The following is a 17,894-nucleotide window of genomic DNA, read 5'->3' as shown; positions in this document are numbered from 1 at the left end:
ACATGCATGTGGTATATGGTAATACGTTCTCTTGTTTCAATTGTAACTTCTTTCTTATCTTAAGATTGGAAAGGTCATAATACATGTTGACATGATGTTTAGTTTTTCCTTGAATATTCATCAATTTTCCCAAGATGTTGTCACATAGGTTCTTCTCGATTTGCATCACATCTAGATTATGTCTAGTTTTCAAAGTAGACCAAAATAACAATTGAAAAGCTGCTTGCTTCACATCTTCCTCAGTAAACTTGGTCAAAAGATACTCTTTCATAACAGGAGAGACCTTTGTATGTAAGCCAGACAAACAAATCAAATTGTGAAGAGTTAGAAGTGATAAAAAGGGAAGAGAAATACTTGGTAAAAGTCTCTCCAATCTGCTGTTGATCTGAAACTTCATTGCCTTCCAGGTCCCTAATGCTTTTGTTGGCATTAGTCTTTCTCCTTTGAGTGGCTTGCATGTGAAAGAATTTTGTCTTCTTATCCCCCACCTTCAACCAATGCTGCTTAACTCTTTGTCTCCATTTAATATTTTCTGCTTCTAACTTCTGCTCCACATTCTTCTGCATCTCTTTAAGCAGCTCAACATGCTCTCCCTGACCATGATCCTACAGAGCACTTATCATAGACATGCCCCTTCTGATATCCTAAAATTTCTGTCTCTGATTGCTAGTATTCCATCTCTACAAGACAGCTTGACAAGTAGCAATTTTATGTCTCATCAATTCAGCTCCAGTGCCACCCCCATTACCCTTGTTCCAAGCCAATTCAATTGTCTTTGTACAATCCTCTTTGGTAGTCCAAGCAGCCTCATATCTAAACACAAACTGCCACCCCTGTTCACCCCTCTTGATTTATTGATCAAATTGACAAGCAAAGGAGAATGATCTGATTTAACTGTAGGTAATACAATGCATAATTGCCTCAGGGTACAAGCTCTGCCAATCTTGATTGTTAAGGTGGCCATTAGTATTCTTCTCCCTCTTATGCGTCGTGGTATTCATCTTAGTATGGGTGTTACTAGGACATGGGTCTCATTCAAATATGAAAGGTTACCATCTTTCTGTTTCAAGTGTGGTAGGATTAAACATGGTGGGAGTGGCTGTGATGTGTTAAATGGGTCTGGTTTAATTCATTCTTCCTCTGATAAGCAGTATGGTGCATGGCTTAGAGCTTCAATTGCAAGAGAACAACCCAATAGTAGGCGTGGTAGCAATGGTGTAAAGAATCATTTTGCTACACAATCTTCTGATTTGCATGGAGAAGATGATGACATGGCAACCAATCAAGACATTAATGGGATGGCATCTGATGATAAAGAGCAACCTGATATCTCGGGGGAGTTAAGCAAGAATTCCAGAGATCTTCAAGGCAGTTACAGAGGGAACAAAACAAAAGGAGTCTGCAGTCATCCTAGCAATAAAGATGGTCTTGAAGTCAATGAGCAGTTACAAAGGGGAGGATTTGACTCGAGGTGGATCTGAGCAGTTACAAAATGATGAATTGAATGATGGGGAGGCATTAATGGTTGTTGACCAGGAAGTTGTTATCAATAAGACAAGTGTTTTAGAAGGGAATTTTGATCAAATAAGCCCTCTAATAACTACTGCAGAACCTGTTGAGGTGGAGGGTGAGTATGGCAAGCTTGGTCCTAGTAAGACTAGAAGTTGGAGGAAGGCACGTGATTAAAGTATGGCATGTTCAGGGGACAAGTCAGAATGCCCAATTCAACATTTGAGCACAAAGGTTAGTAACAAAAGGCCTCGACAAGGTGGGGGTAAAATGGAAAACTTGAACAAAAGATCTAAGCTCCTGATTAATGAGCTAGCAAAGATTAATCATGTATTGGCAGTGGCTGGTCCCCAGCCTTGCCAAGATCAATGAGTTGCATGAGCTGGAACTGTCGAGGGCTTGGGAACCCTCGAATAATTAGAATGCTTAGTCTCTTGACTAAAGAAAAGTGTCCCAAGGTACTATTTTTAATTGAGACCAAATGCTCAAAGGTTAGACTAGAAGAAGTTAGAAGGTTGTTGAAGTTTGATGGTTATTTTACTGTGGATAGTGTTGGATATAGTGGTGGTTTGGCATTGCTTTGGAAATCAGATTGGATTGTGACGATAACTACCTATATTAGATGGCATATAAGTACTTTTGTGCAAGAGCAGGAAGAGGGCCCTACTTGGTTATTTATTGTTTTTCATGGTCACCCCAACACAACAAAAAGGAATACTAGTTGGGAGCTTTTAAAAGCCCTTAAACCCCAACCACCTATGCCCTAGCTATGTATAGGAGATTATAAGCCAAGGTGAGAAGATGGGAGCAGCTTACAGGCCATATCAACAAATGGAGAATTTTAGACAAGCCCTTGAATTTTGCACTCTGCATAACTTAACAAGTTCAGGCCAAAGGTTTACATGGTCTAAAAATAGATACGGAAGGGATTTTACCAAGGAGAGGATCAATAGGGTTATGGTTCGAAGATATGGACCCCAACCAACACCTTCTTTGTCAACATCCACCTCCAGCACCTCCCCTACCAGACTACCAATCTGCATCCCAACAGCTTTTGTCATTCCACCAAAAGGAATATTATGGATTTGAATCCATAAATATTCTTTCATGAATTCCATATCCTTTGGAGCTACACTGCCATCGAAAGAATTGAGACACAATAAGTGCCTATCAAATGACTATGGCCTTCCATTTTGAACCCTTTTAATATCCTCTTCACACAGAAACTTCATAAGAAACATGTTCTGACCAACTTCTTTGAACACCACCTTCCTTTTTTGGCTTCTATACCTTCATCATCATTGTCTTGAAGGCCTCTTTATTGATAGATCTGTTAGAGACTACTAATCCAACCAAACACTGTTGTCCTCTCCTTTGAATCACAGCATCATCGTTGAAGTTTAAAGAAATTTCCTTTTGCTCAGCCTCAATCAAGTGGAATTTACTCCTTTTCTCAATTATGTCATCTGCCATTGCACTCCAAAAAACTAGGACCATGAATGTTTCCCCACCACTTCTAAGTCAAAAGACTAGAAGACAAACTTGCCCACAGCAAGAGATAAAACTCCTCAGCAGTGCTAGGAGACCCGATATGATGTAATTTCAAGGTCACTTTGTTTTTGGACTAATTGTTAGGTAGTCTTGAAGTATAAACATGTGGTACTCACATCCTCTCATTATATATCATGTCCTTAAAAATTAATACTTACAAAAACTTTAATTGTGGAGGGCCTAATAGACCCTTATAAAAGTGAGCTGAGCCCACAACCATGAAGGCCCACAAATTGGAGGACAAAGGTATGCAAAACAATGATCGAAGTTCAACAACCATCGATCACGCCAACACAAAATCCAAATCCAAACGTCATCAATCACTAATTAATGACTAATGGGCAAGATAATCACTAGCGTGATATATGCCCAGAATACCTAGTCAGGGTATTAATTCCCTCTTGGATAACGGCTGACTAATAGCTCTAACGATATTCAATCGTTAGAGCTATAGGTCAAAGAACACACATGAGGTAACTTTTGAACACCCTAAAATTCAAAATACCCTCCAAGCAATATACTGGCATTGGCATCAAAAGTGTCCCTAGGCACACCCAGTCGCACCTACCTTCTAATTGCATGTTGCTAGAAGCCTTTAGCAGAGCTATGAAACATGTCCGCAACATTTGGCGTCACTTTTAAAGCGTGGTTTGCACAATAGGCTGAAACTGAAGAAAGAGTTATCTCTAGCCCACGAAGGTGAATTGGGCCACGATGATATAACCCAGAAGCACCCATGATGATGGCTTGGACGTCGATAGGATGCTTGAAGGTTCATCCATGGAAATAAATGATAAATAGAAAATAAGATAGAAATAAAGGGAAAGACATAAATTTATGTGGTTTAGCATAAAAGCCTATGTTCACAGGTCGTTTAGGAACAAAATTCACTATAATGATGATTATACAATCTCTCATGGCCTCACATATCTTTCAATACAATAGAGTAAAATCAAAGTATTTGGAGGTTGAAGGAGATGCCAAGCTTCTGTACTTAGTGGAGTCCCATAAATCTAAGGAGATTCCATCCCTTTATAGAAGTCTTTTTTCCTTCTTTGAAGTGATGTAGTCATCCTTACCCTATGAAGCTCTTTCCTTATACGTGTTTGAGTCAATTTATTTTATCTCTTATTGACCTTATCTCTAGCTTGAATCTTGGTGGTTGTTTTTATTCTAACAAGAGAATTGTTACATATACAAAAAGATTACACAAAGTAAACCAACAAACTGATGTAGTTTAATAGAATCTGTTAGATCTACTTTATAATAAAAATAACTTTATAATATGACGTACCACATCAAGTCACATCAATTTGTAAATTTATTTTTATATAATTTTTTTTATCTAAAGTATTTCCTTTACGATAGGATAAGAATAAAATGTCGCATGTAGCTCTGATCATGAAACATGAAAGTTTGTGGTTCCAATGAAAAGATATCCAAAAGCTCTGACCAGGAAAATGAATGCAGGTAACCGACCTCAATAACAACAATAATACACCACCAACCCAAACGTCAAAAGTAGGGTCTCTTTTTTTCTTCTTTTTATTTTTCGTGGATGGTCTCTCTTGGACTCTTGACTCCACTATTGGACAAATAATGCTCATCAATCTTACGTTAGCCATTCAAAAACTCCGGGGGATAGAAGAGGACGTCATTTTCTTTCCTGATTTTTGCCGTCTTCTGGTCACATTTTCTTTTTCTTTTTAGGAAGAAAGATTGTAGTGAACACATTTTACCTCTACAATCATTGTTATGGAACGTTGAAAATTATTGAAAGCATTTCCATCATTCATAATTGAACAAGATATTTGATTGAAATTAAATGCCAATGCCAATGAATCGACTTGATATTTACTGTGCAGAACACTTGACCTTGATTACCAAAATCTGATATTCTTCAATCAACAAGCAATTACCCAATTTTGTTTTTTAATCCATACAACTTGCTTTGTGGTCACAATAAGCCAGCCTCTAAGAGATTCCTCCGTCTCAAAGTCTCGTCTACAAGCTTGAAAGTCTTCTTCACGAGCTTCTGATCAAGAGCAGTGGTCCTATAGATCTTAAAGACCCGGTCTACACGATCAGGAGTAGTGCTCTGAAAATACAACTCCTCAAATTTTTTCTTCACAAACCTACACATATTAAGAATGGCCTCGTGAAGGTTCAAAAAACTTTAGAAGTATATAAGCAAACCAGGGACTAAAGAATAAGATCAAGGTTCAAACTCAATACCACAGCTATGAAACCATGTTTAATCATCAATTTTCCAAAAAGTTTAAATTGTTGGGTAGAAGTTAAGTCAGTAGTTTTGGAAAACAATAAATTGGAGTTATGGGAAAACAATATCAGACCAAAACAATGAAGGTGCTTACTCATACGCATGCTCAATCTCTTGTTTACCCGTTGTAACTGGCTGGTAATCCTTGAACCAGTCACATACATTTAGTGGCACCTACAGAATGTAGACCATCAAAGATCCACACAAATGCTGGGTTTTCATCAATTACTAATTGTGCAGCATTCTACTAACTTACTTTTAGAACCTTCTTCTCAAAAATATCGAACTTGTTTAGGAACAGCATGAAGGATGTTTTCTGCACTCAAAAATGTTGAAAAGAAAAGGGATAACATGAGATCATAAAAAGTGATCTTTTAAGAGAGTATTTTGGAAAAGAACTCTACACTAAATATATAAAACATACACCAATTACATGTATATAGAGGTGTGTGTGTTAACAGAAGTGGCATAAAAGAAAACCTCGAAGCAAGGTTGTTTCAGGACCCAGTCGAAGAGTTCCTTAGTCTCCATCATTCTGTTCTTGTTTTCATCCTCAAAAAGTGTTTGATCATACCTGAAACGCAAGAGTCAGTTTTAAGCCTTCTTCAGCTTTACATATTTTAACATCGTAATGCTATAATCTTAGATATCATGACAGCGGTGGGCAATTGTGCCAATCAAAGGCTAAGTGACATTACACTAAGTCCTTTCTTTTGGTTCTCCTTTGCCATCCCAACCACATGAACATACAGAATAACCTCTCTCCTGTTGTAAATTTCTGCCCTGATGGATAATTTTATCTGAACTTGGTGAACGTGGTAATTAGAATAACCACAGATACATATTTCCTCATATAGATCATTCAAAATTCTAATGAGGCCTTAAAATAACAAGCTAAAAACCCTAGAAAGATTATTTTGGAATTTAGTTAACGTGCAAAATCATTATGATGAACAGAGAAATAAATCAGTTCAATTCAAATGGAACCCCTCGAGCCCATCTTATGTGATACTCCTCTTCTCCTTACCTCCCCTTCCCACCTCCACCAAAAGAAATAAAAAGGAAGGGCATGTTTCAGCCAAATCTGGCAATCTCTTCTTAATAACACTTGGGCTTAAATGGTACATCTGTCACCAAGATGTGGTAAAACATCTAAAGCAAAAAGGCTTAATTGCCATCCATCATACATGCATATGGAAATAAGGTACTTTAAACAAATGGTGAACTTACTCACTAATGGAAGCACAAAAAATTACAGCGGTAACACCTTCAAATAGATGAATCCATTTCCTTCTCTCATTTCTCTGACCTCCAACATCAAAGAGTCTATATACTTCACCACTTTTCTTATTTTCTCCAACAGGGCTGCCAAAATCATTACCAGTATCAAGTCATTGGTTGAATTGTTAAACAAGATAGCCGAGTAAATTGAGCTCTGGATGTTCCTGCTTAGCTGAAAGTCAGTTTACAAACTGTAATATGTAGCATGTGCAAAGGTCATCTAGAAATTTAACTTAATTTTTCTTTCACACAACTGTGAGTGCATCCATATCACTGGATTTGAATTTGTATATGCAAATCATAAAATTGTTTCGATGCGTCCAGACAAGAAATATTAAGACAGTACAGATAGCAGTACAATGTGGTCATCTTCCCCATGAAATAAACAGTATAAGGACAATAGCAAGGACTGATATGTGGAAAGAACCTTTTTGTACTTCGTACTAAATTTTTTCTGTTAATAGCGCTGTATGAAGAAAAGGGATTTATTGAGTCAATTTCAAATAGTTGGGTTAAGTGTAAAAAGATTTTGTAGAGTTAGTTGTTTCTTGCTTTGGGAATTGAAGCAGCACACATGTTGCTATGGCTAGAAATAATCTTGCAGTAGATTCTTATAAAACACCAACCACCCCTCCTCCTCCCCCCCCCCTCCCCCCCCGGCCGGCCAAAAAAAAAAGAGTCCAGTAGAGACTACATTAGAATTTGATGAACCTCGTGCTCATGTATAAATCAATAAACTTCTCTGTTGCAAACTCATTGTTAACCAGCAATACAAGGAAGCCTTGCAAGTTGCTCATAATAGCATCATCCATGGAACATGTCAAATGAAATGAATTAGCACCGGCATTTGCATAATGACTGCAAATTTGCCTTTTTCTTTTCAATCAACATACTACCATCAATTGACCTCCTCACTTCAGTGTAACTGTAAAACTAGAGAATGGGGAATGCAAGAATTATGGGAGAGAAAAGTTATATCCCCGAATGAAGCTTTCCTCCCTTGTATAACGTTAAGATCCAGAATTTGATGGTGATAATAATAAGCATCATATCTAACACTTCGTCTCAAGCTAGTGAAAATGTCATATAATCCCAACTTGGAATAAATAAAATTAATAAATTCAACCCTCCACGACCAAGAGCTCTGGTGAAAAAATCAACCAATTGATCTTCTAATCACATAGGGAGTAAACCTTATTAATCAGTCTATCCCAAATAAAATGACAATAAACTTCTGTATGCATCATTTGCTCACGGAAAACTAGTGTCCGATTACTGCAAAAATAACTTATAGGCATATGTGTTCTAAAACCATTTTTTGATGAAAAATTCTTAGCCATGGGTAGGGCTGAAATGAATAGAACAGCTCATGAAAAGTTTGAAATTGGCTCTATATACTTGGTTTGAACTTGGCCCATATAAGAAATGACATGTTTGTAAACACTAACATTGGTTTGAATATTAAATGAGCAAAACTCGTACAAACTCTGCTCGACTCAGTTTAGGTTCGTGAACAAAATTCATATGAGATCGACTTGGCTCAATTGAGCTCGTTGTGAAACTCATAATGTGTTATATTTATTAAATGTTAGCTCTATTTTATATACCTAATAATATATTATTTATTTATTTATAGTTTACCTTATTTAATTTCTTATATATTTATTATGTAATTAGTTATCTATATTTAATTGTGTGTTTTATTATAAGTTATATGATATGTCAGACCATTTTGTGTTTGTAATACAAGTTATTTTATATTAGTTAATTATGTATTATGTAATATAACATTAATGTTATATAACAATTTTCTAATTGTTACATAGACTAGCCTATTGATATAGTTATAAATGAAGGAGTGAATGCACAAACTTGAAACAGTTACCAAATTAACTTTAACTGATTAACTATAATTATATCGTAAGTTGATACTATTTCTTTTTAATTAAGAAATCATTTCATTAAACTTACACACAATATGATTTTCATTATACATGATAGATGATAACACATTGTAATTTATAACTATTACTTATTACTTAAAATTGCATATTATTATATTTTTATTGTGTAATGTATGTACAATAACTTATATATTATAACTATATACTTATATCATATGCTTACAATACACTTATAAATATAATATCTAGTAATGTTTGCTATTTTAGGGTCATAATTTATATTTAATAATAATATATTATACAACTAGAACTTTTGACTTTTTATGCTATCTTTATATATTAAATGGTTTAATTTATTACACTTATCTTATGGATTACTTTTTTAATTTTATAACTATAAGTCACCTATCAAAAAATTTATAAGTTAAATTTATTTTTATAAAAAGTTATATGATAAGAATTTTTTAATTAGAGCTATTTGGTTGAATTGTTAAGTAACGATTTTTTGTAAAGTGTAACATTTAAAGTTTTTTTTTGGATAAGTTAAAATTTAAAATTTTTAAAAAAATTTAAAATTTTTAAAAAAATTTGAAGTGTTTTTATATTAATCAAAAGATAAGAATCAGATTTGAAAACAAAATCAAGTTTGAGCTCGAGCTAGACTCGTTCGTTTAAAGTGAGATGAGATGGTTTTTAACTTTTATGGGAATTTGAAAAAGTGGTAGGTCCCACAAATTATTAGAAAATGTTTTTAATGATTAATATTGATGAATATATATATTTTTTATTCATGGAAAATTTCTCTCTTTCTTGGTTTCTCCCTATTTTTTAGAAGCTCTCTCTTGGTTTCCCTCTCTCTCAACTTCTTTCTCTCCACTGTGAGACCAAGAAACTGCCGCCAAGGCCCGGTCACCAAAGGAAGCAAACCCAAGCACAACATCAGCCCTAACACCAGTTGCACCACCAGCAACCAAATCGAGAGCCACCCCTCCATAAAAACACAGCGATTGTCTCCTGCACCAAGGGATTCCTCCACGTCCAGTCCAGCAGCCACAGCCCACATCCAAGCTCCACCTCCCTCAGCTAGTTGCACCACCGAAAAAACCAACGATGGAAAGCTAAAGCCGAGACACTGCTGCACAGAACCACAATGCACTGCCTTATCAGCTGTGAACCACAACACCTCCGCCAATTAAACCGCCAGCTGCCACCAACATCCCACACAACGTCGAAATGCACCTTGGGAAACCAACTGACGAAGCCACCATAACACCCTCCCCATGAACAGCTGTACCTGCATCACATATGCAGTCAAACGGCCTCTGTTTTACCAACCCGAAAACGGGAAACCACTTCAACAGTGTAATGCTCTCCGCACCAAAGCATTTGAGATGAGAGCATCTCAGTGTAAACAAAGAGAGAATGGTGCAGGCGCAGCTGGGAAGTATGATTTTACTTTCTCGGCCTTGTGGAACGGAGGAAATGGCGAAAGGAAGAAGAAGATGATGAGACTGTGTATCTGTATTATGTGTCAGTGTATGGTTTTGTTAGTGAATAGTGTTGAGATGATGAGAGACCAACTGGGATGAGATGAGGTACACTCGGATTTATGTTTGGATACCAAAGATTGTCTGTCCATACCAAACACACTTAGACGGTTTGTGTTTTATCTCAGTGCCCAAACGAGCCCTAATAGTTCGAATAAGGATATTCGAGTTTATACGATTTCGTATCGAGTTCGAATGAGTAAATATGTTAAACAAGCTTGACCACCCCTGTTTGAATTCGGCTTGACTCAGTTTGTTTGCAGCCCCAACCATGTGAGTTTGAAAAGTATGAGACAGGTCAATATTTTGCTTCGGTACTGGACTTGGCAGCTGTCTTACTCTTCCATATCACAAGATACCTTCTAAAAATGTAGAACAACCAGTTGTAAAATGTACCAATCCAAGAAAAACACTAACCACATCTACATATACCATAAAAAGATTATTCAATATTACAATTGAAGCTCATTGAAACCATTTATAAACCCTAAAAACTCTCCTAGGAAATGTGGGTCCCATTCACTAATGCTTTTGGAGTATAATGCTATGTGGCTGTCGCTTCAATGGGTCATAACAAATGGAACCAAAGCCAATCCCCAATGGAAAGTGTCGGACCTATGTTGTGTAATGTCTTGAGGTGTGCTATCTCAAGAGGAAGAACTTATTTGGGTTTATGGATCATTCAAGGAGTTCTAATTGTAGCGTTGACGCTCAATAATGATGTCTTGCCTATATTGAAAGGTGATGAATGAGTGGTTGATGAATGGAATACCACACTGCCTTGTAGGGAGAACTTATTCGAGTTTATGGATGTTCAAGGAGTTCTAATTGTAGTGTTGACTCAGCCTTTTTATAACATAGCATAGATATATCTTGTTCTCCACTGGCCATTACAATAGGACCTTCTATTTGAGGGTGAACGGACCCATTTTGCATCCATGTAACCTTCAATGAATAACTGACTAGCCTCATATAACAAGCCACGTCCTGGATATCCTTTCAAGTACCTAAGAATACCTTGTGTTGCAACCCAATATAGCATTCTCAGTTTCTTAAGAAATTGGCTAACCAAACTTACTGCAAAAGAGATATCAAACCTAGTAAATATTAAGATAATTCCACTTTTGAACCAATCTTCTATGCACACCTAGATTATGTATGTACTTTTGATAGGCCTCATGCCTAGATCATCTAAATATTCTCCTTGATCAACCAACAATTTTATTATTTGGATCCACTTGAGTATCAATTGATTTGACACAAGATTTGAAATATAAATTTTTTAAGATAAACCAATGCTGCAAAATGATCAAATACTCAATGTGCATTTGGCATGCAGGAAGTTCTCTCCAATAGCTCAATTCCCTTCGCATCACTTCATGTTAAAATGCTAACAAAAAAAATATGCACCTGAACTGGATCTCTACAACTCCAGTTGTACGAACTCTTGCATAGAGAACATCTTCCTGCAATAGCAGAATATACTAAGAAACTTCTTCCATATATACTTTCCACTTCACTAATTTATTAATTATAACAAGAGGCTAATATGTAATATGCAGCATGAGATATGCATCCAAAGCAGAGAGCAACAGATGGTGATAACACGATAGAATCTGTAACCTACATTCATTATGTCTGTATGTTCACGCAATAGAAGCTAAGGCGTTTCCACATGAAAACAAAGTCCAAAAAAGGCTACAAAGTGGACAAAAAGAAAGGGAGCTCATGGAAGCTATTTATTGTAGAATTTACTTGCAACATCTATCTTTAACATGGAAAGAAGATTATACAGATTTGAAAACAAGATTATACAAATGTGAAAACAAGATTATACAAACTTGAAGTGGCAACAACATATAATATCTATTGATCAAGGACAAAAGACTCAGATTTTTCAGAGTTTCAGGGGAAAGACAAAAAATACTTAAAATACCCAAAAACATCCATTCAACAGTGCTGAAGGAATAAAAGAAAGCTCAGTAGCAACATATGGAACAGTATGAGTAGATATAGCATCTGACTGACTTAGAACAAATAGTAAAGAAACACCTACTAACTCCCATCCATAATGGAATAAGTACACTCAAAAGAACACTAGATGTCAGATATTATCATTAGCAGATATTTTTTGGATGCTCCCTCGTTTGTGCTGCACAAGGCTTTTCTGACGTACTGATACTGACCACATAATTTTAATATGGTGCACTTGAACCTTTTTGAGATAAAGAAACATTACATATCTTAGATACCTTTGTTGGAACATAATTCGAGTCAGCCAATCTTTGTAAATTTTCCATGAAATAATGGGCACAATCTGGAACTTGGAGTTCATTACCGTGAAGATATGTTTCCTACATTTACAAAGTAAAAGAAATACTTAGCATGCATCAATTAGAATTCAAAAGGGAAACAAATTGAAGTTACAGAAAAGATTAATCCAGATCACAAAAACGGCAACAGCCAGTTTTTTTCCTAAAAGATTAGATTGAATTAGAGAAATCAGTATATGTCATCAATAAAAGAAACAAATACCTGAATTGCAGCATCTTTCCATAGGGTCTCTATCTCCTGTGCGAGCTCTTTAGTGAGACGAGGATAATCCAATCCACCTCCAATGTCTGATAGTTTCTCTCCAATAGCCTGACACAAAATGCAAATTCCACTGAGTCCACAAAAACCTAGCTTTTTATTTTAAAAAGTACATGATTTGAGCATGGAAGAAGTTTTGAGAACAACATCAAATCCATTCATTATAAACTTCTTTTAAACATAAAAAGTAAATCACATTAAACGGCTTCTTAACCAGATTTTTTTTATTTTTGCGGCATTGTCAGTATATCAAAAGACCAAATTACACAAAGGTAATGACAGTCAAACTGTGAACTCAAACCTTATTTTCACTTGATAAAACATACTTCAAGGAATCAGTGTCATTCTGAGCCAGCTCTTTCGATCCATCATGCAAAATCTGTTCAATAAAGTTCAGTACGCAGTGAATAAAAATATTGAAATTTATCTCATTCCTACAGCATATAAAGGTTAAGACTCGTCTCAGCACAAGAAAATTATTTTTTTCACCATCAACAGCAGACACTATATACTCTCTTTAACATGCAGAAAGGGAAATAACCAACACACCCTTTCAAGTATTGCGTACTTTTATAGTCTGATACACATTGGCATGGATGACTGAAATGTAGCTCTTTAGCTCTGCCTCATCAAAGCCAGTTTGAAACAAAAGTCTTATCTGAACACATATCATGGGCTCTAATGTAAAAAATAGCATCTCCAGTAAACATGAAGATATAAATTGAAAGAGGGACTTGTACTGTATCTTGCCTGCTTAAAAATAGTGGATTTCCCAGACTCTCCAGCACCTAGCAAAAGATTTGCCACATTGTTTAGATCAACAAAAACATACTTATGCCCAAGCCCCCTAATGTGGATAGTTAAAGAGGGATAAGTTTTTATGCATATAAGCAATAATATTGAACTTGACATTTTTGGGCTAGGAGTAAAGAAAGGTGAGTCATAAATAATTAACAATTGAGGTACATGTGATAAACCAAAAAAAATCTTCAATCACATCATAGCAATTTGTAACACACCCGAAATGTGTTACACAATTACCAGCAAAGCTACAAAAGGAACTCTGATCAGAGCAAGGATAAGAAAAACCTTATAAATTATTTCATTGCCATTTATCTTTATCCTGTATCCTGAAGTATATTAACTCATAATTCAACAGTGATATAATTAGCATTCTTGTCAAAACACCACTTTTTACAGCTCTATCCGCTGCCAGAGGTCCCCAGTCTAATAGAAATAAGTAAATAATTTCCACCATTATGAGAAAGGAACATCTTTAGACAGTCATCAAAATACTCAAAGAATAAAGGTCAGAGGGATTTTTATTTTTATTTTTTTGTGTAATGGCAAGGAATCTCGGAGACCATGCAAACAAAACATGTCTTTTACCCGTTTAAACCCTGGACCTGTATAGGGCGTCCCCATCACAATGATCAAATAAATCATCGGATTTTCACTTATGAGGCATGGCCCCGAGAAATATTTTGTATCCATCTGTTCGAACCTTAGACTTGGAGGGAGCATGCCACCAAGACCAAGGCCCTTATCACCTGAGGCAACCCTTGGGGATTGAAGGTCAATGGCATGTTAAAATGCATAGATTAAGGTGAATTAAAACATCCATGATTATCCTTAAACATACACAATTTAAAATTTTCAAAATCACAAGTAGTGACATCAGAGAGGTATTAATTACTTCTTAATCACAAAACTTGAATGGTATCTGCATTGAAGAATTTTTTGGAAAAGGCAGGCGATAGTAGAAAAAATCACATTTGTTATTTCTCCGTCTAGTTTTTGCAAAGCACCACCACCAGAACCATGTACAATGCCCTGTGCTGTCTTTCAATCATTAAAATAGGATCTTTTTATCATTATTCTTGTTGAGCTTCAACTAACAAGTAGATGATTTTAGTGGATACAAAGAAAAAAATAGTAACAAGTGTTCCTGTCTAAGTTACATGTACCAAGTAATAGAAGTTTCTGGATATGCTTTTCAGCTTTTGTTTCTTCCTCAATTCTCCTTTCAATTTCTGCATCCTGCAAACCACACATTGAAAAGAAAAATAAAGCTATATGCCACATAAAGTTGATCTACAATTATCTAGTAAATGGGCATAACCAAGGATGTCTTTCACCAAACATAAAAAAATAAAATAAAATAAAAACATAGAGAACTTACGTGTGCATTCTCTTCAGCCTCTGCTCCACTGAAATGACGGTTTCTGCTGCAGAGTAGGCCCATATTTTTAATTTCAATTGAACACATAGAAGATGTACCGGTCAAGCTCCACCAGAAGTCAAAGGAGACTTCATTCCTTAATGTAATTTATACCCACTCATTATCTGTTCAAGCTGACCTAATCATAAAACCAGATCGGTGCGGCCAATAAAGATGAGTGACATCTCTCCACCAACAAAGAAAATAAAATAAAATAGATTTCATAGGCCATCATTTGCAATTGAGGAAATAGATAAATCAAACTGGTTAATTATTTTATCCAACTGGTGAGAAGTTTTCTTGAATGAGACCACAAGTCTATAGATGACAAGCCAGTTACAGAGTGTGATATCTTAGTCCAGACTTGAGGTAGAGAGAGAGAGAGATTGCTCAAACAGAATGAAAAACTCAGCTAAGATGTCGAACTTTTGTCTCAACCCATATTCGCACATGAAAGCGCTACACAAGATTCATTGCATTTCTAATTGATTATTTGAGCAGTGTTGCATCGGTCAGTCTGGTGGAAGCCACTCTTATGTGCAAAGACTGAATGACAAAAGTTAAGACTCCACACAAGTGTATTGCCCCCAAGACCTCAACCATATTGGATAATCTTTTGGGGCTTTCCGTGATTTCCGAGCGACCCATTACTTTTTATGCATCCAACTCTCCAATTGAAGAACAATAAGAAATGAACTCATATAAATGTCTCGCTTTGAATTTAGCCGCCGCATCAGGTAGTTCGAACTTCAAACAAGCAAGTCCTATCACCAGCCCACTAAAATGAATTCCTATAAATGTCTTTCTTCTATTTTCCAAAGAAAACGATAGGTATGACCACTTGATCTACTATTTGAACATCAGATGATAGCGATTTCCTCAGTAGAATCCAACCAAAATATAAAAAAGGCAACAATAAAAGAAAGATCCATGAGCAAGAAAATTTCGGAACGCAAAACGTAACATAGAGGTTTAAAAGAACTTACCCACTAACCAGGAGAGTTTTCCTTTGAGCTCCGGAGCTGGAAAAATGCCGCTTTATTTGGCGGATTCAGTGAGAGTGAAGAGAAGGAAAGCAATTTCCTGATATTCAAATATGGTATACACATATACTGTATGTGTTATTATTTTAAACGGATATAATAGTACATTTGAATCACAGAGTCAGGATTTTATAGTCAAGAGAGAGAAGAGCAGCTAAATCTGGAACGCCAAGGTGGGAAAGAATGTACGAAATAGCGCCGAAAGCTGCTGAAAAGCCTCTCTCTCCCTCCCTTCTCTCGTCTTCAGTCAAAGTTAGAAAGACGGACCCAGAAAAAGAAACTACTAGTGGTTTTCACATATATATATATATATATAGTCGTTTCTTGGGAAAATACACTTCACACTTTTGAGGGACCGTGTGGAGTATACATACATAGTTATCCCTTACGCTCTGGCAATGTCTTCCCACACTCGCGACCGAAGGACGGCAGGGGACAGAAATCGGAACACACCTCCGTTCTGTGTTTTATCCGCTGGATTCATTTGACTAATGCGTTTTTGTTTTTTACTTTCGCATGAGTTTCAACGGGATGCAAATTTATCTGCCATATGTTACTGACAATTTTGGTCTCATATTTAGGTGGGTTGGGTTTGAATAGTTTGATTATAATGAGATAGTTTTAAATAAAATTTAAAAATTAAATAAAATATTATTAAAATATTATTTTTTAATATTTTTTTTCTTATTATTATTATAAAATTTAAAAAAATTAAACAGTCTATTATGTTTTATATAAAAATTTAAAAAAATTATAATAATAAAATAAGATAATATGAAATATTTTTATTATCCAAACGATTCATCTTGAAATAGACTTTTCTTCCTTCCTTCCAAATTCATTAAGCTTCTAGGTTTGTCCCTCCATTCTCATCCTTCACTATTTATTTTCATTTAAGATATGTTACTTATCATCTTATATTGTATATTTTATATATTTTAAAATTATTTTTTATTTTTATTACTTTTTATTATATTTTATTCTTGTTAAACTAATTGAGTTGTTTTACTTATCATCCATACACCACATACTTGTTATAAAAAATGAAAAAAAATAAAATAAATATAATGTGTGGTGTGTGGAAATGATAAATAGAATTATTATTTTCATTATATGTGTTAAGATTAATGTCCTGAAAAAATCTAGTTTTATTTATACTTTGTGACAACCAAGAGAAAACAGGAGACGTAATTGAATGTATCGATTCAAAAATGTTACCAAAAACAATATTTGTAGTTTTAGGGTGAAATCCCGCACATTTCTTCTGAATAAGGTAGGTAAATTTGTGATCCAAATGAAAAAACAAAAATCATTTGTTTAATTGTGAATCCCACTTTTTTTGAAAAAGAATGTATCAAACTTACACACTTTAAAATTATATATAGCATTATTAAAAAAAATAGCATGAAATAAAATCTTTTAAAAACTTTAAATGATAGTGTTAAGTACATGTTTCATACCACCAACTGCATAGATACCTGTAATGAAATAAGAGGGCGGCACGTGGTGCCCAATAGAATTCTGATGCCTAAGTTAGAGAAGTAGTCTTGAGTAAGTAATGAATGTAAATATGTTACCTTAGGGTGTTATTTATAGATGTGTGACATAATAAAGATGACAAACCACCAGAGTATATCTTAAATGCTTTCCGTATTAATTAGAGTGATCTTATTCCTAATAAGTCGAATTCATTATCTATTATCTTTCATGTGTATCCATAAGACTCATCATTGGATTTACACTTAGCTATTGGGCTTTTAATATAATGGGCCCGTGAATACCAAATATTCCTTTCAGTTACCCCACTAATTTTATTCATGGCAACAGGTGAGAAATTAAACATATAATGTCTTCTTCTCTACCCTATTGGCTTTGGACACGTGGCGACTCTGAGATCTACCTCACAAGCTTTAGACATGTGGCAATTCTAGGATCTACATCGCTAGCTTTATGCTAATTAAGGTA

At 35.3% G+C, this 17,894-nt stretch overlaps 1 protein-coding gene across 2 annotated transcripts; it reads right to left on the bottom strand.

Annotated features, from left to right (window-relative positions):
- Positions 1 to 4,848: 4,848 nt before the first annotated feature.
- On the bottom strand, positions 4,849 to 16,417 carry LOC122296378 (guanine nucleotide-binding protein alpha-1 subunit). 2 transcript variants are annotated; one of them, XM_043106005.1, is made up of 14 exons: positions 15,873 to 16,417; positions 14,848 to 15,025; positions 14,633 to 14,705; positions 13,416 to 13,453; positions 13,234 to 13,323; positions 12,967 to 13,044; positions 12,609 to 12,716; positions 12,326 to 12,427; positions 11,484 to 11,539; positions 6,572 to 6,706; positions 5,822 to 5,915; positions 5,598 to 5,657; positions 5,436 to 5,515; positions 4,849 to 5,195 (listed from the first exon to the last, which is right to left on the bottom strand). In XM_043106005.1, the coding sequence occupies exons 2-14, from the start codon at positions 14,932 to 14,934 to the stop codon at positions 5,018 to 5,020; spliced, it is 1,179 nt and encodes a 392-aa protein (XP_042961939.1). In that variant the 5' UTR covers positions 14,935 to 15,025; positions 15,873 to 16,417; the 3' UTR covers positions 4,849 to 5,017. The 2 variants fall into 2 exon arrangements, with proteins under 2 accessions (XP_042961939.1, XP_042961940.1); XM_043106006.1 differs by having other exon boundaries at positions 14,848 to 15,020.
- Positions 16,418 to 17,894: the final 1,477 nt, after the last annotated feature.

The sequence above is a fragment of the Carya illinoinensis genome, chromosome 15 (assembly GCF_018687715.1).
Source record: "Carya illinoinensis cultivar Pawnee chromosome 15, C.illinoinensisPawnee_v1, whole genome shotgun sequence".
NCBI lineage: Eukaryota > Viridiplantae > Streptophyta > Magnoliopsida > Fagales > Juglandaceae > Carya > Carya illinoinensis.
This window is presented reverse-complemented; position numbering and strand designations above follow the sequence as displayed.

Coding starts and splice junctions, on each gene's coding strand:
- LOC122296378 (XM_043106005.1), bottom strand. CDS start 14,934: ATGTGTTCAATTGAAATTAAAAATATGGGCCTACTCTGCAGCAGAAAC. Junction 13,045..13,233: donor ATGTGTATCAGACTATAAAA/GTACGCAATACT, acceptor TTTATTGAACAG/ATTTTGCATGATGGATCGAA. Junction 5,516..5,597: donor TTGAGAAGAAGGTTCTAAAA/GTAAGTTAGTAG, acceptor TACATTCTGTAG/GTGCCACTAAATGTATGTGA.